The sequence below is a fragment of the Bos mutus genome, chromosome 20 (genome assembly GCF_027580195.1).
Source record: "Bos mutus isolate GX-2022 chromosome 20, NWIPB_WYAK_1.1, whole genome shotgun sequence".
NCBI lineage: Eukaryota > Metazoa > Chordata > Mammalia > Artiodactyla > Bovidae > Bos > Bos mutus.
In genome coordinates, this window is record NC_091636.1 from 21,285,657 (window position 1) to 21,310,698 (window position 25,042).

Consider the following 25,042-nt stretch of genomic DNA (forward strand, 5'->3'; position numbering starts at 1 on the left):
TGGGAGGGTTGACCGCTGAGAGTAGGATTATTTTAAATGTTTTCTCTTTAGACAGATCTGTAAAACAGTGCAGTTTGGCAGCTGATATCCATAATCAGAAAGGGGAAATTATTTTGATTTAAGCTTCAATCAACCCAGGAAACAACTGATTTTCCTGGGAGCAGGGCACAGCGAACCTATGGTTTCCATGGTTACAGATTGCGCTGCGTCCGGGGTCCCAGCTCCCTATATTGCGCAAGCGCACAGTGCTACCTTTGATGGCCGGCGCCTTTGGTTTCGAAGAGAAAGCTCCTCCCTCTCCTTTCTCCGTTCTCCTATCATCTTCTCCCTTTGCCTAGTCCACGCGCTCCGGTGTCCGTGACGCAGTATTCACGCGCCCGTGTCGTTTAGAGCCGCGACGCTGAACATGGCGCGTTCCTAGAAGCCGCTTTCGGCATCAGTAGGCGGCGGCGTGTGGACTGGAAGCGTGGGGCGCAGAAGCAGCCGACGCCGCTTCGTGTTGGGGCGTGGAAGCGGGAGAGACCGACTATTCCGGACCGAGCCAAACAGTGAGGCCCCGGCTTGAGAGCCTCAGAGCGCGCGCCTGTGGAAGGGAGGAGTGGGCTGGGCAGCGGAGACCTGAGAGGCGAGGGAAGAACGTGTGGCTGTTGGGAGGCCAGGCATAGCAGTAGCGAGAAGAGGGCGGCCTGCAGGCTTGGCTCTCTGTTACTTTAAGGACCCCTGGGAGCTCGAGGTTGCCCCAGTAAGCCTGGCAGCGGGAAGCATGATCGCGGAGGAATCAGGGTCCGGGGAAACAGGGACTGGGTGTCAAAATGAGGACGTAGGATGCTCATTGTGGCTGCCGTTGCGGGTTAGGGTGGTGCATTTGCCCTTGGGGGATAGGTGGTGCTAATTTGCAGAGATCGTGGTCGTCTTTAGTATAAAATCCTTGTATGTTTTTGCATATTGCATCCACGACATTGCTGCTAATAGCAATGCTGTGAAAGCTTTAATTGACTATTAGATCCTTGCTTGCCTTTAGAGAAAAAGTGAAGGAAGTTCTATATTTTCATAGAGGACCTACTTGCTAAGGTATGGCCGCCAGTGCTTGAGCCCAGCTTCTTCTGCAGGTTTTGAGGGTATTTGTGATTCAGCAATACTATATTGAGGCCCATTGCATCTGTCATTTTTCTTTATCCTTTTGTGAACGTGGTGGTGAAAGAGGGCAGCATTATCTTTTCAGATTAACTTGACTACATAGGTAGGATTGCTGTATTGCCTCCTGGAGCCAAGATTGCAATTGACATCTCCCCTCCCCACCCCATTTGAACGAGCTCGGTTGTAGTGCGGTAGTGCCCTTGCAGTTTGTCTATTCTTCAGAAGGGAATAAGGAAGAGCAGTTTACAGCCGTAATGCTTTTTATTTTTTTTCACGGATTGGGAGTTCATTCCTTCATTTTCACGTTATTTCAGACTTCTCTATTCATTACTGAGGCTTCAGGTTAAAGGCAGTGTTACTACGACATGCTTTTCATGACATTCCCTTGCATCTTTTGTCACTGAAGAAGCTTTCTGTGAAATTAGACTGAATATCTCTCCCTATTGGTGTAGTAGGATTGTGGAATTTTCCCCCTGTAACTCCTAAAACAGGGAATAAAAGAAACAGTTTAATTATAGCAGTGATTTGTGGCAGTATATTACAGCCTTAGGGCAGCTGGACTGTCGCTGCCCTAGTTACACTTCCTAAAGCAGAAGGAAATACTCAACACAAATGAATTTAGTTGTGATAATAATGATTGGATGTTATAAATAAATAGGTGAAGATTATTCAGGATCAAACTAGAATGCAAAAGAATCCTTGTAGACCCTTGGCAGTTAAAGTGTACTGAAAATCTTTCTAGAGATAAGTACGTGTGTTTTTCCAGAAATGTTCATAGTTTGAGAAAGAAAATATGTGTGATTAGATAGATTTTAACCTTTGTGTTGTATATATGTATGTGTGTGTGTTTGTATTTAATCTTGGGCTTTCCCTAGTTTAGTGTTATTGATGACAGTTCCTTTCTTTTCCTGTCTGCACCAAATGGGGACTGTCACTTAATTTCAGAGTGTTTTAGGAAACAGCAAGACACATTTTGGGCAGGTGTGAATCTGGAGTGTTTTTGCTTGGTTTTCTAAATATCAGGCTGATTACAGATAAGTCGACAGTTAAAAGCTTTGTAGAACTTGAGCTGGATCAGTGTTCTACCCTTGCTGCTCAAAATGTGGTGTATGGCATGACCTGAAGTTTGTTACAAGTGCACACTCTCCAGCTTAACCCAGACCTACTGAATCAGAATCTGCATTTTAACAAGCTTTCCAGATGACGTGAATGTACATTATAGCCTAAGGGCACACTACGTTGGTTGGTAAAAGTTGAAGACCAAGGTCATGCACAAACCTGCATAAAAATTATAGCACTTTTTATTTTTAATCTGAGGTGATCTTATGCTGGGTATCAAGTCTGATTTGTCTGGTTGAAGCAGCTAAAGGCCCAGCAGTGCTAAGTGACTTGCATAAGGTCACATATTATCTAAATTTTTAACTCAGGTTCTGATTCACTATAATGCATTTCTTTAGCTAGTTATCAAAACTGAACTAAAGCATTCATGAATGACAGCTAGGTATTCATTCAGTAACAAACATTTGTTGACTAATGGAAAGGCAGCCTACTAATCCTGTATGTCTTTAGTAATTACTCTTGTCTCCCATGGTGGTTCCTAGCCCACCATCTCCTTCCTTCCTCACTCTTTCCTGGATAATCTTGGCCTCTGCTTCACAGAGGAATTGCTGGGAACATCATTGCTTTTGCCCTCTTTCACCCACGTACTCCTCCACCTTTATCTGTTCATTTCTAATTGTGCTCTGGATTTTTTTTCCCCTCAGGGACAGTGTTTACTTGATGTATTCGTTTGCTAGGGCTGACATAACAAAAAAACAGACTGGGTGGCTTCAACAACAGAAATTTATTTTCTCACAGTTCTGGAGGCTGGAAACCCAAGACCAAGGTTAGTGCAGAATTGATTGCTTCCGAGGCCTCTCTCCTTGCATTGCGTATGACCACGCTCTTTTTGCCTCTTTACGTGGCTGAACCTTTGAGCACTAGAGCCTCTAGTGTCTCTTTTTTTCTTTAAAACACCAATCACACGGGATGAGAGGCCATGCTGATAGCCTCACTTAACTTAATCACATCTTCGAACATCTTATCTTCAATATTGGGGATACTGAGGGTTAGGGCTCCAACATATGAATTTTGGGGAATACAGTCCATAACGGTTGGTTATCCATTTTACTCTCAACTGGTTCTAACTTACTAGGATTTAAACGTACTGCACTCATCTTAAATATACTCTTTTCACTCTAGATTCCTCTTCAGTTTTATCTGTAATAATTTTTTTTAAGTTTCTTGAGCTGTCTATATTCATTTTCTCCACCTTCCTATTACTTACTTATTTATTTTTCGATGTGTTGAAGGCTGCCATCTGTTGCCGTCACTGAATTTGATGGGGTGATGGTCACTATTGGTCTCTTTAGTCTGAAATCTAATGGAATCTTGTAAATCTTTTGACATTTTGACTGATTGTCCCCTTAAAATTCTCTTACGTTTCTCTGCCACTGTAGTCTGCTTACGTCCCTTCTGTATCTTGGTCAGTCTTTCCTTGGTATATTTTCTCTCTTCTCTGGCCACTTTAAACATTCATTTCACTCTGGGGTACTATCTTCTGCCTCTCTGCCTACTCTATTTGAAGGATTTCATCTGTTATGACTTCAACTTCTGTCCTTATTCTGATGATTCCCAAATCTCTGTTGAGCATACATCGCCCTTAAGCACTGACGCACTGTGGTTGTTGTAAGACACCTTAAACTCATGTCAAAAAAACTGTGTATCTCACCCTTTCTGAAGTTGCTTCCCTTCCTCTTGTGATTCTTGTGTACAACTTGTCACTCAGTTGGAGACACCCAGAACCTTAACTCTTCCCTGTTATTACGTTGATGTGCCGACCTTCCCTCACTCTTCTATATACTAATTAACCAAATCTTGTTTCATCTCTTTCATCTACTTTTTCTCTGTGGCTACCACCTTGGTTCAGATTATCAGTATTATCTGGCCTTCTGTGTAAACCTTCTAAAAAACTTCCTTGCTTCTGACAGTGCACCACCCCTCTGTACCCTTTCTTTTTCTGTAGGTTGATTGTACTGTTATTCTGCAGTCCTTTTATGCAGGCATTCAGATAAAAATCCAAACTACCAGGCTTAGGAAATAGAGACATAATGCTTTGCGTCTTGCTTGCTTTTTGCTTTCACCTTCTGTTATTTCCTGCCTCACATTCTTTTGTCATGCTGAATTGTTTACAGTTCTTCAGAAGTGGTTAGATGTTTTTTTAAAGTTGAGATGTTTGTATGTTTTGCCTCAAACATACCCATCCCCTGTCTGATGAATACCCGTGTGTGCTCATCTGGATAACTTCTACTCAGCACAAATGCGGCCTTGCTCTCTGGGAAGCCTCCCTTAGCGTTCCTAGGGTGAGTTAGGTCTTCTGAGTGTTCTTCAATAACAGCTTAGTATAGCTTTTATAATGTCTTTTGTAATTGTCTTTTTTCCTCTCTAGAACTGAATTGAAGGACTCTCTTATTTATTTCTCAGAGTAGTTCCTGCTTTATTGCTGAGTACTGTGAATGGAATTTGAATAAGCAGAAAGTTGAAAAAAATGTGAATGTTACATATTCTGGAGGTTAGACTGAGTGAGTTTGAAACGTCAAAGACTTGACTTTACACAGCTGTACACGGAGATTGGGATTTAGTCACTAGATTCATTTATTTAACAAATATTTATTCATCATTCTCTTTCGTGCCCGATACTACTTCTAGATTCTGGTGATGTACCTTTAAACAAGTCGAAGTCCCTGGTCTCTAGATCTTAGATTATAATCGAGATTCTGGACAATAAAAACATGTATATTAGAATATCAGACAGTTAAAAATATTAAAATGGAAGATTAGAAAATAGAAGGAAGGATATTCAGATTAGAGAGTTTCTTGATTGAAGGGAAAGCTATTTTATATTTTAGATTAGGCAGTGAGGGAAGACTTATTTGATTAGTTGACAGTTTGAGCAGAAACTGGATTGAAGCTAAACAGCAAGACATGCTGATAGCTAGAGGGAAGAATTTTCCAGCCAGAGGGAACACATTCTACAGGGGGAAGATAAGATATATTTTATGTATCCATTCCATTAAAGAGGGGTAGTGTATTGTCTCTAGCTCTCACTGTAGACAGTGCCAAGACAGACACCCTTATCCTTTTCTCTTCCTTGTAAGCCTGTGCAGGAGTTTCTTTAGTTACAGTTTCAAGTGTGGAACTGCTGGGCATAGGATATTACCTGATCATAGGATACATACACACACACCCACACCCCCCCCACACACATTTCACTGCTAATGGCGAGATGGCTCTCTGAAGTACCTTTACTAATGTATACTCCTAGCAGCAGTGCTTAAAGGTTTCTGTTTACATAGGTTCTTGCAAGACTGAATATTTTCGACTTTGTAATTTTTGCCAGTCTGATGATTATAAAGTAATATCTCAATTTTAAAAAATTCCTCATAGCCAGTGAGGCTGTCTGTTCCGATACTTGGTGACCATTTGACTTTTCCCATCTGTGAATTGTCTCTATATATCCTTCGTCCTGTTTTTTATTTCTTGTTGATTTACAGGCATTCCATATATATTCTATATAGTAATCCTTTATCTTCTTAGTCATTTACAATTTCTTCTTCTAATGTTAAGCTTTTTAACTTGTGTTTTCATTGACTGTTAATTTAGGTTTTCAGTTTTGCTGTAATATTTATCAGGAAGATAAACTATAGTCTTTATTGTATTTTGGTTCTCAAGTCTAAAGATTTTTAAAAAACAGTTAATTTCACTTGGTATTTGACACCAGTCCAATTAAAAGAAAAAATTGGGTGATCAGTAGAGAGTATGGGGTTGTGATGGGAGGCTTGAATTCTAAATTCCCAGACATGTCACTAATTTGCCTGTGGCCATACTGGATTCACAATTTATCTCTTTTACCTTTTGAATGCAGTTTCTTGGCCAGTAAAACAGAATGCTTAAATTAGATATTTTTACTGTTGAGAGAAGTGGCATAGATGGCTCCAAGGTGATAGGAAATTATTTTAATGATGCAAAATATTATCTTAGTGATGAAATGTAGAACAGTTGTTAATTCTGAAGATGCTACTGGGTATACAGCCTATACATGTTTTAATGAATCAATTTTTATAAATACAAATGACTCTTCAGGCTAAACTGTCACAGCAAGATTATGAGATTCTTCTAAGACAAATCATACGATATCCTGGATCAGTAATTGGAAACTACTAGTCAAAGATACATACATTTGTAGAGGACTGATGATCCCTTAACAGTTAGCAAAAAGTTTTGACTAAAATTTGGTCAGTTATGGTCTATTAAATTTGGGCTGTGCTATTTACTCCCAAAGAACAGTGTCTTGTCCAGAATCACACTTACAGTTTTTCCTTCTCATTTCTTTGGCATCAGACAAGGAACTTTAAAACCAGTAAGCATAATTGCTGTTCTTTAGCAGTTTTTATACAAATATGTGTTTTTCCTTTCACCTAGAGAGATGTCAAAGAAGGTGGTGGTGAGACTAGTTGGGGCCTCACTGCTCAGCGTTGCCTTGGTGGGTGTCACTGTTGTTGAGGAAAAGTTCCTTAACTTATGAGGGTATGTTCAGTCATGGGGACGACCATGTATACCAAACAGGCAAAAGACTTCCTGACGTTTTTCAATGCCATTTTACTGAAAACTCCCAGTACGGCACAATACGTGGGTTTATTGGATGGGACTTCTCTCACAGCTGCATCCTGGCACTGTGTACTGCCTTTTTACACACAATGTAGGTTACACATTTATTCTGTGTCTCAACCCACTAGAATATACTCTTCCTGAGAACAGAGTTTTTTTTTTTTTTTTTTTTGGCCTTTTTAGTGCATTGTTGTATCCTAAGTGCTTAGAATAATGTCTGGCATTTGCAGGTATTCAATAAATATTTGAATGAATGAATGTGGGAAAGTCTAATGATAAGCCAGTAAATATGAGAAACCTGATGAAGAGCACAGGATTAGAACAAAGGATGTTAGATATTCCCAGTGAAAAGCATTGTTGTCGTTTATTGGCTTAGTGTGCCCCATTTCAGTAGCTGACGATACTGAGTGAACTGTTGGTTCGTTTATTCCTTCATTTGTTTTTTAGCCCTTCAGCAGACTGTTTACTTTTGTAGTATCTTTTATAGATATTTCTCTCTCTACTGTGATGTAATTCCTGTACTTCCAGAAACGTTGTTTCTTTCACCTCTTTTTCACCTTTTCTGAAAGCCTGCCTTCCACTCTTAGAAATTGTAATCACATTATTGCCTTAAGTTCCTCAAACATTTACTGAGCATTTACTACATCTTTGACATATTATATTAGGTGCAGGCAGGTATAGATGAATAAGACACAGTTCTTGCCTTTATGCAGCTCCTAATTTTGTAGGTGGGACTCAAATTAACAAGGAAATAGATGTAGTAATAGAAGTATGTTCTGTAGGTAAGAATGGTGTGGAGGAAGGAGCACTTTACATCCACTGCAGTTAAAGATTCCCAGAGCACGTGTTGTCGGGAATGAGCAGCTTTCATATTCTCCATTAGCTGCCATTTAAAAACATACATAAAAGTAGGTGGAATTGTCTGATGAACCTTGTCTGCTCACCACCAGGTTTCACAGTTACCAGCTCATGGTCATTCTTATTTCATCTGACCACCGCCTAGTTCCCCTCTAACTGTGCTGGTCGTGCTGTCTAGAAGCTTGGTCAGATTCAAATTTAACTATTATTTTTTGGGCAAACTGCTTTAAGATTTTGGTTTCTCACAGTAATGAAAATATCCATTTCTTTAAGCTTTTTAGTATGATAACTTTTCTATTTTCATTATGTTGCAGCTCTTCCCCTAGTTTTCACAGAAATTCATTTCTTCCTTGACACATCTTTGACTAGTTTGCTTTTGACCCCAGGCAGTTTAGCAATTTTGTAATATTTCCTATCCATAATTCCTCCAGATTATGTTTTCTGCCTTCTGTTCTTCTTTTCATAGACTTGAACTGTAGATCATGATTTGGCTTGCAGGCATTTAACTGTCTTTGAAAAAATGACACCTTCCCCTCATCTCTCTGTAGGGGATGTTCCAGTAATTTATGGTAAATACTGCATTGTTTATACATTTCACCAAAAAGGCTACTCTTCATTCAAGTTATTTGCCTAGTGCCTATTCTTCCAGGAGGAAAACTGGAGCTTTCAAGTTATTATGTCACTCTCAATGGCTTGTATTTCGCCATTCTTCGTCTTTCTGAACATTTGTCCTGTCAAATGTGGACTACTGCGAGGTTTTTCTCTTTAGGGGTTTTCATCCTGATCCTCTTATCACTCTGCCTTTTCCTCTTCCACAATTTCTCAGTCTTCTTTATGCTAAAACGTTGCTTATGAATATTACATTTTCTTAAGTTCCATCATTTTATTTTGTATGAAGCTCAAAAACGTATCTTCATCTCACATTTTCTCTTGTTAGAGATGAGAGTATTTTTCATGATGCAGCGTTCAAGTAAAGAAGTAGAGACAGTGGTTTAAGGAAGTTTCCCTGCCACCTTGCAGATGGTTGTCCTGGCCAGGTGGTCACTAAAGAGAATCGCAGTGTCCTTCTCTTCCCGCGTCATTGAGGGAAAAGGATGCTTGAACATACTCTTTGGGATGTGCTACTTACTTCTCACCATCAGGTGGCACTGCAGATTAATCAGTTTATTTTTACATCCTAGTAGGACATTGTCTCGGAGAAGGCAATGGCACCCCACTCCAGTACTCTTGCCTGGAAAATCCCATGGACGGAGGAGCCTGGTAGGCTGCAATCCACGGGGTCGCGAAGAGTCGGACACTGCTGAGCGACTTCACTTTCACTTTTTACTTTCATGCATTGGAGAAGGAAATGGCAACCCACTCCAGTGTTCTTGCCTGGAGAATCCCAGGGCTGGGGGAGCCTTGTGGGCTGCCGTCTATGGGGTCGCACAGAGTCGGACATGACTGAAGTGACTTAGCAGTAGCAGCAGCAGGACATTTTCTGGTAAAGGAGTATGTTGATGTGGAAGCTTTCATAGAACATGAAAAGACTTCAAAGTGGAATTAAAGATAAACACACTATTGCTAACAAACACAAATTTATTTTCCTTTTATGCGATGAAAGTGTACAATATATATGTATGTGGAGCATTATGTAAAAGAAAAGTAATAAATCAAAAATGTTTTTTGTTAGTTTCATTTTTCTCAGTCTGTTAAATATTTTAAACTCTTGACATCACTTCATAAAGATTTTTAGAGATGAATATTTATAGTTAAAACTGGATTATAAGGCTCAAAGTCCCCTTCATGAGGAGGATTGTCTTTTGGTAAATGTTGCTATCACAGATCTAGGTAAATATGGCAGAACTATTGCTTATCAACTCTTGCTACTGAAAACCAAGTTTGTAAGCTTTCTCCTGAATGTTTTGATGAGAGTGCACTTATTGACCACATTATCTACTTAAATGTGCATATTTAATATATCACCATGATCTCTTGGTATGTGCTTGTCAAGAGAAATACATCATGATTTGAAGCTCTTGGAATGTTTTAGGATTACAGAAGAGAAATCAAGCAAATATTCCCATGCAAATTTAGAATAGATATAAAGTGAAAATTCTTGGCCTTAAAAAAAAAATCATTTTTCATCATAAAAGTGAAATGTGTAGACTGTTAAAATCTCTCTAACTTCTGGGACTACTTTAGAACAGTACTGTTTTATAATTCTGTTTCTCGCTTGTCTTTATTCTTAGACATTTTTTATTTATATAGCTTTGCTGCATATATTTTATGTAGTATTTTTTTATTTGACATTATAGATACTCCTCTAATTACACAACAGACTAAAAAAGACCATTTTTAAAATTCTAATTGGTTTAGGATTTAAACTTGGATTTCTACCACTAAGGAGTTTGTAGGTCCTTTGAAACTCTTGAATAGATAGAATATTTTAGGAGTAGAGAAGAGTAAGCAAGGGAATATCTCCTCTCTTTCTTGTTGTTTTCTATGTTTTATTGTGTATTTTTTATCCCAAAGTAGATCAGTCTTTGACTGCATGACATCTTGTAGAGAATTTTTCAATCGCTCTGATGGTTCTTTAACGTAAAGGTATTTGGAGATACATGGAAGCATTTCGAGTCAAAACCGTCTTTATGTATACTGTGCAAGGATGCTAAACAACCTATAATGCACGTATGGAGGAGAGTTTTCCTGTTGAGAAACTGAAGTGAATTCAAATGGTGCAGTGTGGATTTGAATGGGACTAGCATCTCTGGTTTTTCCAGTGGTCATGTATGGATGTGAGAATTGGACTGTGAAGAAAGCTGAGCGCCAAAGAATTGATGTTTTTGAACTGTGGTGTTGGAGAAAACTCTTGAAGAGTCCCTTGGACTGCAGGGAGATCCAAGCAGTCCATCCTAAAGGAGATCAGCCCTGGGTGTTCTTTGGAAGGAATGATGCTAAAGCTGAAACTCCAATCTTTGGCCACCTGATGTGAAGAATTGACTCACTGGAAAAGACTCTGATGCTGGGAGGGATTGGGGGCAGGAGGAGAAGGGGACGTCAGAGGATGAGATGGCTGGATGGCATCACCGACTCAATGGATGTGAGTCTGAGTGAACTTCGGGAGTTGGTGCTGGACAGGGAGGCCTGGCGTGCTGCGATTCATGGGGTCGCAAAGAGTCGACACGACTGAGCGACTGAACTGAACTGAGCATCTCTGGAACCTTCCAGATTATTGCATAAGTCTTATGTCCTTTAATCTTGCTTTAATTTCTTAAACTATTACTCTTTCTTGCTCTTATTAACATTACTTATTAATACTTCAGCCACATGTTTTTCATTTCTTCAGTTACTTTTCTTGGTCTTGTGCTAACTTCGGCATTTACATAGTTAGAGCACTTAAAAGAAAATAACAGCTTAGTTTAGATATAATGCACAGACCATACAATTCACTCACTGCAAGCATACAATTCAGTGATTTTTAGTATATTCACAGACTTGTGCGGTCATCACTACCAACAATTTTAGAACATTTCATCTCCTCAAACTGAAGTCACTCCACATGTTTCTCAATCCTTTTTTATTTGTGGCTTGGTAGATCCTGTCTTTGTAGCATTGAATAATATTCCATTGTCTTGATGCACCACAGTTTATTTATCCATCCATCTGCTGAAGAATATCTCGATTACTTCCAAGTTTTGGCAGTTAGGAATAAAGCTGCTATAAACCTGTATGTGTAGGGTTTTGTGTAGATACAAAGGTTCTCAGCTGCTTTGGGTAAATACCATGTGATGCAATGGCTGGATTGTATAGTAAGAGTATGTTTAAGAAACCACCAAACAGTCGTCTAAAGCGGTTATACAATTTTGTACTTCCGCCAGCGATGTCTGAGAGTTCCTGTTGCTCCACGTTCTTGCTGCCTACCATTTGGCCATTCTAATAGGTGTAGTGTATCTCATTGACATTTTAATTTGTGTTTCCCCGATAGCATATGACCTGGAGCACCTTCTTGATTATTTTCACATCCGTATATCTTCTTTGGTAAGGTGTTTGTTAAGGTCTTTGGCCTGTTTTTTAATCAGACTGTTTGATTTTTTTGTTGTTGAGTCTTCACTTCAGTCGCTCAGTCACGTCCGACTCTTTGTGACCCCAGGGACTGCAGCATGCATTTTGCCTTTTCTTCTTCTTCTTCTTTTTTTTTTGGCCATGCTGCACAGCAAGCAGGATCTTAGTTCCCTGACCAGGGATTGAACCTGAGTCCCCTGCAGTGGAAGCACGGAGCCTTATCCACTGGACTGCCAGCTAGTCTTGTTCAGTTCAGTCACTCTGTCGTGTCCAACTCTGTGTGACCCCATGGAGTACCAGGTAGTCTTGAGAGTTCTTTTTATATTTTGGATAATAATTCATTATCAGATATGTCTTTTGTACATATTTTATCCCTGTCCGTGGTTTGTCTTCTCATTCTTGATACTATCTTTTGCAGAACAGAAGTTTCTAATTTTAGTGAAGTCCAACTTATCAATTATTTCTTTTATGGATTGGGTCTTTGGTATTGTGTCTAAAAACAAACCACCACACCCAAGGTCATCTAGGTTTTCTCCTAGGTTATTTTCTGGAATTTTATATTTAAATGTAGGTCTGTAATCCATTTTGAGTTAATTTTTGTGAAAGATGTAAAGCCTATGTTTAGATTTGTTTTGTTTTGCATATGGAGGTTCAGTTGATCCTGTACCATTTATTGAAGAGACTGTCTTTCCTCCATTGTTTGGCCCTTGCTCCTTTGTCAAAGATTGAATTTATGGGTGTCTATTTCCAGGCTTTCCAATCTGTTTCATTGATCTGTTTGTCTACTCTTTCACCAGAATCACTCTCTTGATTCCTGTAGCTTTACAGTAAGTCTTGAAGTGGATAATGTTAGTCTCCTGGTTTGTTCTTCAGTATTGTAGTGGCTACTCCAGGTCTTTTGTTTCTCTGTGTAAAGATTAGAATCAGATTGTTTGTATCTGTAAGAAAATTTTTTTGAGTTTTGGTTCCAATCAAAATCCAAAAATCAGGTTGAGAAGAAGTAACATGTTGACAGTGTTGAGTCTTCCTATCCATGAACATGGAATATCTATTTATTTAGTTGTTCTTTGAGTTTGTTCATTGGTATTTTGTTGTTTTCCTCATAGAGATCATGTATATATTTTGTTCAGTTTATATCTAAATATTTAGTTTTGGGGGGTGCTAATGTAAATGATACTGTGTTTTTAATTTTCACTTCCACTTGTTCATTGTTGGTATACAGGAAAGCATTTGACTTTTGTATATTCACCTTGTATCCCACAACATTGCTATAAATTGCCCATTAGTTCCAGGAGATTTTGGTTGATTCTTCCAGATTTCTACATAGATGATCATGTCATCTTCAGACAGACCAGATTTGATCTTCCTTTCTGATCTATATACCTTTTCTTTTCTTACCTTTATTGTATTATGAAGGACTTCCAGGTCCATGTTGAAAAGGAGTGGTAAGAGGGAATGGCCTTCCTTTGTGCCTGATGTTAGTGGGAAAGCTTTGTTTCTCACCATTAAGTATGGTGTTGTCTGTGGGTTTTCTGTAGATAGTGTTTATAAGGTTGAGAAACCTCCCCTCATCTTTTGCCTTTTAATTAGATATCTTTTTTGAATTGTAAAAATTCTTTATATATTTTGCATATAAGTCACATATCAGATATTGTTGTTGTTCAGTTGCTACATTGTGTCCAACTCTTTGAGACCCCACTGCAGCGCACCAGGCTCCCCTGTCCTTCACCATCTCCTGGAGTCTGCACAAATTCATGTATATTGAGTCGGTGATGCCATCCAACCATCTCATCCTCTCTCTACCCCTTCTCCTGCCTTCAGTCTTTCCAGCATCAGGGTCTTTTGCAGTGAATCAGCTCCTTGTGTCAAGTAGCCAAAGACTGGAACTTGGGCCATAAAGAAAGCTGAGCACGGAAGAGTTGATGCTTTTGAACTGTGGTGTTGGAGAAGACTCTTAAGAGTTCCTTGGACATCAAGGAGATCAAACCAGTCAATCCTAAAGGAAATCAGTCCTGAATATTCATTGGAAGGACTGATGTTAAAGCTGAAACTCCAGTACTTTGGTCACCTGATACGAAGAACTGACTCATTTGAAAAGACCTTGATGCTGGGAAAGATTGAAGGCAGGAGGAGAAGGGGACAACAGAGGATGAGATGGTTGGATGGCATCACCAACTCGATGGACATGAGTTTGAGCAAGCTCTGTGAGTTGGTGATGGACAGGGAAGCCTGGCGTGCTGCAGTCCATGGGGTTGCAAAGAGTTGGACACGACTGAGCATCTGAACCGAACTCATTTGCCATGAATTGATAGAACTGGATGCCATGAACTTAGTTTTTTGAATGTTGAGTTTTAAAGCCAGCTTTTTCACTCTCCTCTTTTACCTTCATCAAGAGGCTCTTAGTTCCTCTTTGCTTTCTGCCATTAGGGTGGTATCATCTTCATGTCTGAGGTTGTAGATACTTCTGGCAATCTTAATTCCAGCTTGTGATTCATTCAACCTGGCATGATGCACTCTGCATGTAAATTAAATAAGCAGGGTGACAATATACGGCCTTGATGTACTCCTTTCCCAATTTTGAGCCAGTGCATTGTTCTTTGTCTGGTTCTAATTGTTGCTTCTTGACCTGCATACAGATTTCTCAGAAGGCAGGTAAGGTGGTCTGGTATTCCCATCTTTTTAAGAATTTTCCTGTTTGTTGTGATCCACACAGTCAAATGCTTTAGTTTAGTCAATTTGCAAATATTTTTTCCCATTCTGTGAATTGTCTTTACTTTCTTGATGGTATTGTTTGATAAAGTTTTAAATTTTGATGACTATAATTGTTCTTGGTTTAATTGCATGTGCTTTGGTATCATATTTGAGAATGCTTTACCTGGTCCAAAGTCATGAAGATTTACTGCTAGACCTTCTAAGAGTTTTATAGAGTTAACTCTTCATGCTTAGCTCTGTGATTCATTTGGAGTTAATTTTTGTTAATGGTATAAGGAAGAGGTCCAGCTATTCTTTGTATGTTGATATTCAGTGGTTCCCTCACTGTTTGTAGAAAAGACTGTTCTTTTTCTATCGAATTGTCTTGGTGCCCTTGTTGAAAATCACTTGCCTTTAGATGTAAGGGTCTGTCTGGACTTTAAAATCTGTTTCATTAATGTGTATATCTGGCCTCTTGCCAGTACCAACACTGTCTTGATTACTGTAGCTCCATTGTAAGCTTTGAAATCTGGAAGTGTGAATGTTATTTCCGTATTTTTGTTTCTGATTCCAATCTGATAACTTATTTGTATGATTTCAGTTCTTTTAAATGTGTCGAGACTAAGTTTTCAGTCTAGCATTAAGGTCTCTCCTGGAAATGCTTGATGTGCGCCTGAGATGAATGGTTGCTCGCATTCTGCTGTTGTCGAGTGGGATGTTTGTCAGGTCTGGTTTGTGTATCATGTTGTTCAAAACATATTTCCTTGTTGATCTTCTTTCTAGATGTTCCGTTCATTTTTAAAAAGTGGAGTATTGAAATCTCCAGCTGTTACTGTTTGTGGTTGAGCATCCTGGGGTGGGCATGATTGAGGCCCACTGTGCTTGGCCTGATAGTCCTGGGGTAGAGCTTCTGACCTGTGAGTGCTGCCAGGCTGGCAGAAGAGTACCCAGACCTTTTGGCTGTGCTTGTCTGGAACACAGCTGCAGTGTGTATCTGGGGCAGATGAGAAATGCTGGCTGCCTGCCCCTTGTGGGGAGAAACTGCAGCCTTCTGTCTTGGCTCATTCTGCCTGGAGGATAGCCTCTGTCATTCTGGGGAGCAGCAGTGAGCTTGTGGCTCAAATGCCACAGATTCTTGCTATTTTTACCAAAATTTAGCAGTATTTCTTGTGTAAGCATTTCTGCGTTTGCTGTGTGTCCTTAAACATACTTTCCAGAGACTGAAAATGGTTCCTTTTTGTAACTTTTATCAGTTACAGTTATTATACTGAGGAGAGGATCGATGGAGCTCTTCATGCCATCGTTCCTGAAGTATTCTCTTTTCTTTCTTAAAAAAAAAAAAAAAATATATATTTATTTATTTATTTATTTATTTTTGGCTGTGCTGGGTCTTCGTAGACATGGGCTCTCTCTAGTTGCAGCAGGTGGGGGCTACACTTGATTGCAGTGCACGGGCTTCTCGGTGCGGCGCTGGCTTCTCTTAGGGAGCACCAGCTTAGGCACACGGGCTTCTCAATGCGGTGCTGGCTTCTCTTACGGAGCACCAGCTTTTAGGCACACACGGAGCACCCTTAGGCGCCGCGGGCTTCTCGGTGCGGCGCTGGCTTCTCTTACGGAGCACCAGCTTAGGCACACTGGCTTCTCAATGCGGTGCTGGCTTCTCTTATGGAGCACCAGCTTAGGCGCACGGGCTTCTCGGTGCGGCGCTGGCTTCTCTTATGGAGCACCAGCTTAGGCGCACAGGCTTCTCGGTGCCGTGCTGGCTTCTCTTATGGAGCACCAGCTTAGGCGCACAGGCTTCAGCAGTTGAAGCACGCGGGCTCAGTAATCGCGGTGCACAGGCTTAGTTGCCCTGCAGCTTGTGGGATCTTCCTGGACAAGGGATCAAACCCATGTCCCCTGCTTTGGCAGGCAGATTCTTAACCACTTGGACCACCAGGGAAGTCCTCCTTTCTTTCTTTTAAACTGGACATGGAAGCTAGAGTACTGATTCGATTGTTGCTGATCATTTTTGGTATTTCAGAGATGAGGTTGTATACTTCTTTTTGTATCACCTCAGAAGGCACTTAGCTCAAGTTGTGTAGCTGTTGGTGATACTGTAGTAAATTTGCTTTCTTGATTGACCTGGTGACTGACAGATCCCTTCATTTTAAAGGTTTATTTCTTCATTGCATTTAGCAAGTAATCTGTGGGATGATACTTAGACACACTGGGAATATCCTGTTCCCCAACAGCTCTTCTTTCACTTAATGGTTTTAGCATCCATATTGATCTATGCCTGAATAAATTATATCACTGAGGGAACCTTTTTTGATTTTGAAATTCTTTTTCCTTCAACTTCTCTTTTCTTTTTCTCAGTTTACTTACGGCTTTAATTTTTAATAGTAGGGTGGCATTATTGTTTGTGTGGAATGTCCTAAAACTAAGGATAAACACAGGTAATGTAGTAGACTAAAAAATTGTCATGACTGGAATTAAAGTTGATGCAGGCCTGAGAAGTCTGTTTTTTGGTGACAGGCAGAGGTATTGGGTTTTCTTTATTTATTTCTTTTAATGAAAATTAGTTTGTTTTCAACTGTAGGCACATCTGTGTTATCTTTGGACTTTGGATTTTTCCAGAATTGGGAAGATATCTTACAGAATCAAGCTTAGAAAGCCCACTTACAAGGTCTGAGTGTTTTAGGCTCTTGGTCACATATTGCTAGATTATTTAGACTTTAATAGCATCGAAGAGTATTGTAGTTCCAGTAATGAATAAATTGAACTGACCGACTTGTGAAATAGTGAGAAGGGCGACTTGCCCTTTTAATTTTCACCTTCTCCTTTCTTTGTATTGTTCTTAGGGGAAAAAAGGAGTATGCATTTAGATTTTGAATAATTCTCTTCAGTAGTATAGTTAAGAGCTTATAAAATGCTCATAAGGAGTATTTCCTCTTGCTTATGATTTTGAAACTATTCAAAATAATGAAAATCAAAACAACCTCAGTGTATGCATGATTAATTAGAAAACCTAGGCAAATTTAATTTGTTTGCTTCGTTGTCCCCAGGGTCTTGATAATTAATAGGAACACTGAAAGGCAAAGGATGCCTGGTTTTAACATAGGTGTGGGGTTTCTCTCACCACACACAGACCTGTAGCAGCACCTGCGCTGTGAGAGACTAGCTTCTCTGGCCTTCAGGCCTCCCTTTTGATGATCCTGTCATGCCGTGAAGATCCTGTTGGGTCTTTTGGGAAGTGTCCTGCTGGCTAGTTTTATCAGTTGGTCTGTGTCTGTCTCTGCCTCTCCTCCTGCCTCTGCCCTCTGCCCCACCTCCCTTCTTTTCTCATTCCTTACGCCTTCTCCTTTTCTTCTTCCGTCTCTTGCTTTGTCAGTCTCAGGTCTCCAGTTTTTTTGGAGACTAGTTTTATGTCTGCCTCAACTGCCATGTGCAGATAACAGTAGCAGCGCTATTATATTTCTGCATGCTAATTCCAAAAGAGAGATGCTGGAGGTTAGTTTCCAGGTGTGCTATCCTTCAAACTGACTCTAGTAGTCAGTAGTCATCTGCCTTTTATCCTAAATGAAGTTTACTTCCACACTGTTACAGTTAAATGACTCAGTACATTTCTCTGTTCTTTTTTGCCATTGTTGTCCTTTCAAGAGAACTCCACAACTGAGTTCCGCATAAATACCTAACACATAGAAAATGTAGTCCTTTTGTTGCAGGAAGGGGGATCCCTTTCAGAGCCCGAAACTGGGCTCTTGTCTAACACTCGGAAATGAGTTGTCCGAGGAGACACATGTGCTGACAAATCAAGAGATTTTATTGGGAAAGGGCACCCGGGCGGAGAGCAGTGGGGTAAGGGAACCCAGGAGAACTGCGCTGCCACATGGTGCACGCCTTGTTCAGCCAGGGTGGATGCCAGAGAGAAGGATTCCGGGAGGTGGTTGGACAGGTGGTGTCTCCTTTTGACCTTTCCTGAACTCTCTGGTTGGTGGAGGCTTATTAGTTCCCTGTTCCTCACCAGGCCCTCCTGTCCTAAAACAACTCATGCAAATAGTTACTATGGTGCCTGGCCAGGGTGGGCAGTTTCAATCAGTGTGCTTCCCTTAACACTTTCAGATTTCTGATGGATTCAGGAATCCTTTTCTCCAGGAACCTGTTATGGGAGTGTGTGGTGTGTTTCTAGGTGTTCGGGAGCAGGATGGTGTGGTGAGGCTGTTTTATGATTCAGCAGGAAGAGCTGAGTTTCCAGAACCTTGATATCAGGCCTCGCTCTGCCATGTACTGGTTTTCTGCAGTGATCCCGGGCAACTCTCTTGATAGCTGTAAATTCTTCCTCTATGAAACAGTGATACTAATACATATGCCACATTTGCTTTTTATTGGTTTGGTATGGGATCTTTAAAAAATTTAATATGCTTTAGTAATGTGGCATTTTAAATAATCCATTATGATGGGACTGTCATTGCTGAATTGTTAATTTTTGAGGATACACTTAATCTGCAATTCAGGAACTGACTGCTGCCTAAAGCTTCCCTTGTAAGTTAATTAGTACTTGGAAATATTTCCAGTAGAAGTTACAAATGATGATTTGTTTCTCACACCAAAAAACCTTTTTACCCATTAGATAAACCACTCATTGTTTTTATGGGGGAAATGTACTCTGGATTCCAACTGGTATTCTAGAAACGTATTTTTCATAGTTTGTTTTAATAATTCTCTCTTCCTCCCACCTCATCATTCTCCATATTTTGGGGAAAAGACCCTTTTCAATTCTTAACAACTATTTTAGTACTTGGCACAGCATTGGTTCTCCAAATATATGTAAACTAAGCTCTCCCTCTCAGACTGAAATGGGCCTCTTGGAAGCAAGGATCAAAAGCGAGAGGAGGCGAGGACAGGGCATATGCTTCTGGGGAGGACCCTGATGGAGCAGGGTGCTGGGGGGAGGTAGGGATTCTGTCATTTACATTGGACCAGATGAATCATGAAGTTTGCTGTTGTAGAGTTCCTGAGGAGTGTCCAACTCTTTTGTGACTCCATGGACTGTAGCCTACCAGGCTCCTCTGTCCACAGGATTTTCCAGGCAAGAATACTAGAGTGGGTAGCTGTTTCCTTCTCCAGGGGATCTTCCCAACCCAGGGATAGAACCTGTGTCTCCTGCATTGGCAGGTGGATTCCTTTTACCACTGATCCACCAGGGAAGCCCAAATGGTGAGGGTAAGTGGGGCATAAAGATTAGAGTATATAGACTTAAGGATTGCTTTGTCACGTAGCTCCAGAGAATTGTAAAGTGTGAAGGTGTGCATATGTGTGTGTGTGTATGAGTGCTCTGCATAATCTTTGTTCTAGGTATAAATTGCTCTGGGGGTTGGCAGTGGTCAATGATTTTATTTTTATAGTAGTAGCCCAAAACAGAGACATGGTATTTTTCTTTCTTTTTAGGGTTGAAGTAGGGATGAGTTCTGGTGGAGCCTTTCTCTATTACTATATTCACATGTTCTTCCTGTCTTCCTGGGGCTTTTTTTTCGCACATGTACTAAAGTCCAGACACTTTAGTTTTTCCCCTACAAAGTCTTCACATGATCTTCCTGCCCATTTCTCCAACCTTATCTAGTACTATTTTCCCCTCTTCTCATTAAATGTCAATTATACTGGCTTTCTTAGGTTTGTTTATAATATTAAAACCTTGTTTTCAGTCGTTTTCCGTATCCAGATCTCTGCTTTCAGATTTTTGCCTGGCTGGGTCTCTCTTGTCATTCTCACGTCTCCTGTAAATGTCACTAGAGAAGACTTCTCACAATACTCAGTCTAAAGTAGCACGGTCAGAGTCCATCTTTAACATTACCTTATTTTCGTTACCCACTACCTCCAATCTCCTCCTAACACTGTCTTCTTCCACTAGAATGTAAACTGCGTGAAGTCAGGGACACTGTGTTGTTCACGGCTGTTTTCTCAGCGCCTGGAACAGTGCCTGGTACACAAAAGGCTTTCAGTAATTTCGTTAAATAAATCAGTTAATTAGCTTCTGTGTGGTTCAGTGTGAAGTCCTTTATTGTTCAGAGTTGGTCACTGTTGTTAATTCATCCAGTATCTACCCACTGTCTATTGTGTGTCTTGTTGGGCCCGTGGACCACGGATGGCTTAGGTGTCTGTCCTGTCACTCATGAGATACTGATTAAGAGTAGTGGCTTTGGTCTTCAAGTCCAGGGACTGCCACTTAGTAGACTGTGACCGTGGCAAGCTAAGGTCTCTGAGCCTTTAGTTTCCTACCTAACATATGGTGATAATAGTATCTACCACATAGAATAATTATTAGGAATAAATAAGTAAAGCACTTACTGCAGTACTTGGCATGTAATATATGCTCAGATACTGGCTTTTTAAAAAAACCTTTATTATTATTCTGTTTTGCTTGGGGGAGAATCAGTGAATTCCTGCTCTTCATACTTCAGACAGTTCCCTTGTGAGAACTGCAAATCAGTGCTGGTCTGCCTTCTTTTTCAGGGATGTATAATGGAAGCCCCTGTATGTTTCGTCATCCACAGCACTAGCAGTAGAGCTGGGCTTTCAGATGTACCTCAGTTTTAGATGTTCTAAAAGTGCTTCTCAAACTTTGACAATTATTAGGATTTACCTAGAGGACTTATTAAAGCACAGCCCTTTGCCCCAGCGCCTCCTGCCGTCAGCCCCTGTTTTCATTTGCTAGGTTTGGAGAGAAGATTGAGAATTTGTGTTTCTGTGAGATGATGCTGGTGTTGCCAGTCCTTGATTGGTGCCACTTTGAGTGGGTTTTTCTAGAGTTGTGTTAATATGGTAGCCACTAGCCACATGTGGCTGTTGAGTACTTGAAATTGGGTTAGTTTGAAATGAGATGTACCTTAAGTATAAAATATACACAGGATTTTGAAGATTTAGTATAAAAGATGTAAAATATCACATTATTAGTATTTTCAAAATATTGAAAGGATAACATTTTGGATATATTGAGTTAAATATTATATAATAAAACTAATTTCATGTGTTTCTGTGTCTTAATGTGTCTACTGGAAAAGGTAAAAATTACATACATGGCTTGCTTTTGTGACTTGCATTGTATTTCAACTAAGTAGAAAGGTATATTGCCGTCATCTTTATTTTTTTTTTTTTTAACATTTTAACTAATTAAATAATTTATTTTTGGCTGCACAGAATCTTCACTGCTTTGCGTGGGCTTTCTCTAGATGTGATTCCCCAGGCTTCTCATTGCAGTGGCTTCTCTCGTGAAGAACGGGCTCTCGGTGCTCGGGCTTCAGTAGCTGCCGCGCGCGGGCAGCACAGGGGCTCAGTCATGACTTGAGGACTCAGTAGTTGTGGTGCACGGGCTCCAGAGCGCAGGCTCAGCAGTTGCTCAGCAGCATGTGGAGTCTTCCCGGACTAGGGATCGAACCCATGTCCCCTGCATTGGCAGGTGGATTCTTATCCACTGTACTGCCAGGGAGGTCCTGCCTATCTCTTTAAAGTATCTTCTGGGGCCTCCATAAAGTGAGTCTCTCTTTTACAGCCTATTTTTGAAATCATACATTACCAAGAAACCCTGTAAATCGAGTGAAAATCCATTTACTTATTTTCAAGTGATAATGAAACACAGAAACTTATTCAAGAAGCTCCTATGATGGAAAAGAATCTGAAAAAGTATATACGACTTATATATATATATATATAAAATAACTGAATCACCAAGAAAGTTAAAAAAAAACACAAAACTCCTTATGATGGAGGTAATATATGTTTACCCCCCTAGTCAGTTCTAAGATAGAGACAAGAACAGACTACTAATTTATAACCTTAGTCCAACTCCATTGCTAATTGGTAATATTTGTCTGATTCCAGTTATTATACCCTGGCCCTTCTTAATTCACAAAGGCTTCAAAATGATTAATTTCCTTAAAAGTTATAATACTTTGGGTCAGATTTCTTTTAGAATCAATTTTTGGGACCTTCCCTTTTCTTGAGTCATTGCAATTTAATTACAACTCTTAACAAAGGAAGTAATTTGCTTTTGATTATGGGTTAATGACTTAGACTTTTACTATCTGGAACATTCTTCAGTTTTAGGCAATTGGCATCACAAAACTAATTCCCAGTCACCTTTGTACCAAGAACTATTTTCTGTCAATTTTTAGTTTTCAGTTAAAAAAAAAAAAAGAGTTTTTAAAAAGGTTTTTTGGCCATGCTCTGTAGCATGTGGGGTCTTGGTTACCCAACCAGGGGTCAGACCCGAGTTTCCTGTAGTGGAAGCACAGAGTCTGTCACAAAGTCTTAACCACTGGACCACCAAGGAAGTCCTAGTTTTCAGTTTAGTTTTGCATACCTTGTATATGTGTATTGTGAACAACTACATATACTTTCCTAACAAACAGTCATATACAATTTTGGGGATGATTAGAAACAGAATCCTAGAGAATTCAATAAATTCCTTATGTGTTTTTAGGATGGTTTCAGACACTATAATAACAAAATCACTCTGGTGTGTACTTAAAACTACCACAACATTGTACATTAACTAAACTTCTATAAAAAATTTTATTGAAGGATTAGGTGATCCAACCTTTAAGATCCTTTTTAACTTAAGGTTTATATTTTGTTTGTTGGTTTAAGTTCTCTTGCCCCCCTCCCCTCCCCCAACACAATATTTCTTGGGTATGCGTTTGTCTTTTATATTAAAAAAAAGTTTCAGATACATATCATTGGAGGCACCTAAGATGATAACATGAGGTACTTAGCAATCAGTCAAAGCATTCTTTTTGCAGTTCTCTTCCTTCTGGTCTTCTTTTTTTTTATAATTAATTTTTCTGTATTTTGTTCATCAATTCTAAACATTGAAATCAATAAATTACTTTGTGACTTACAGTTTATGCTTATGCAATATAATTTGCCAAAGAATTTCTAGTGAAGATTAACATTCAATATCTCTAAATCTGAGCAATTCAAAAAAGAATGAAACAAGCATCATGTCCAAGTGGATTTTTCTTTCTTACAGCATATAACTTGTTCAAATCATATATTTCATGCTAGCTTTTTAAAAACTTTCCTTTTTTGGTTTTACTTAGCATTTGTAATTGTTCTTTTTCAAAATTATTTTTCAGAGTCCTAGGTCCTTTGCATTTTTGTATGATTTCTACCTTCTGGTCTTAAGGATAAAATGGTTAATACTTTTATAGATTTTATAATGCTTATCTTGAAAAAGAAACAAAATAATTAGAGTCTTGAGCAGGCAGTGTTATTTAACCAGAATTTAGTAACTTTGATGTTTGTTTGTCATTGTCCCTCCCCCCTCCAACTTACTGCCTTGTATTTATGGGATAATAAAATGGCATTTTCTTTTAGAAGTAAATTGGTTTAAGCAAAGGCAATTTGACTTACGGGGTTTTTAAGTAAGAGTATGGGTGGTACATGAAAGAGAAATCAAGCAGAATCTTGAAAGAGTAGGTAAATGATTGGAGTATGGGAGCAATTTAGAACATCGAGGCCTTTTCTCCATGTTTGTTACTGTTACTTTTTATGTATAATGTACACTCAGGTATGTCCGTGTCATTTCCAGGTTTCCATGGATCTCAACAGCGCCAGTACTGTTGTTCTTCAGGTCCTAACACAGGCCACCAGTCAGGATACTGCCGTGTTAAAACCTGCTGAAGAGCAGCTGAAACAGTGGGAGACGCAGCCAGGCTTCTACTCAGTGTTGCTGGTGAGTTGTTCTAAAAGAGTTTACTATTATTTTTGATAGAATGAGGTACTATTATTTTAATTGTTCTAAATTAAATTTACTTTAGTGAAACTGATCCAGATGTTTGGCTGCTGTATCTCCTGCCACAAGTTAATTCAGGGCGTGGCTCTTGAGGATATTTAAGAAATGTTTGTTGATGGTTGATAAATAACCCCTCAGGGTACAGTAAGTCTCCTACATATGAGCCTCAAGTTGCGAACTTTCAACAATGTGAACGTGTGCCACCCCCCTCTGTATGTCACCTGTTGTACTTACTACTGTGCTTTTCAAGGGACTGGACTGTAAGATTTAAAAAAATTACGTACATACTTGTGTGAGAAGTATTATAAACCTCTTATAGTACAGTGCTATATAGCTGATTCTGTTAGTTGGGTACCTTGGCTAACTTTGTTGAACTCAGGAACAAATTGAACTTAAGAACGCTCTCTCAGAACAGAACTGGTCTGTATGTAGGGGACTTACTGGTAGAATCTGCTCAGCAGGCAGCACTGTGCTGATAATCTGTTTTAATGCGTTAATGCTGACTTGAATGAAGACTATACATGGTACACTTTGATGTTTGTCTTCGTCCTTATCCTTGCCCCAGTTAATTTACATTGTCAGAATTCTTCATCAGAGGTCTCCCCACTGTTGCATGAGTCGGGTCTACCATGCTCACTTTAAAACATTTTCTTTTCCCCCATCTAAAAATTATTTTCTTAACATATCTGATTTTTTCCCCTGGATATTATGGGAAATAGTATAATAATTAACAGTGCTTTAGATCTTTCTGGGAGTTTAAAGCTTTTGGATAATTAATCAAAATTGTTTTCTCATTACCAGAATAAAAAGATGTCTTTTTGTATTGAAGGCCTC

General features: G+C 39.6%; 1 protein-coding gene across 1 annotated transcript in view; it reads left to right on the forward strand.

Moving 5' to 3' along the window:
* Positions 1–378: 378 nt before the first annotated feature.
* Positions 379–25,042, forward strand: part of IPO11 (importin 11) — a 204,860-nt gene continuing 180,196 nt past the window's right edge. The window contains exons 1-2 of the mRNA XM_070357518.1: positions 379–548; positions 24,005–24,148. Of these exons, the coding sequence (XP_070213619.1) occupies positions 24,011–24,148 (138 nt within the window). The 5' untranslated portion in view covers positions 379–548; positions 24,005–24,010. The remainder of the gene's footprint in view (positions 549–24,004; positions 24,149–25,042) is intronic.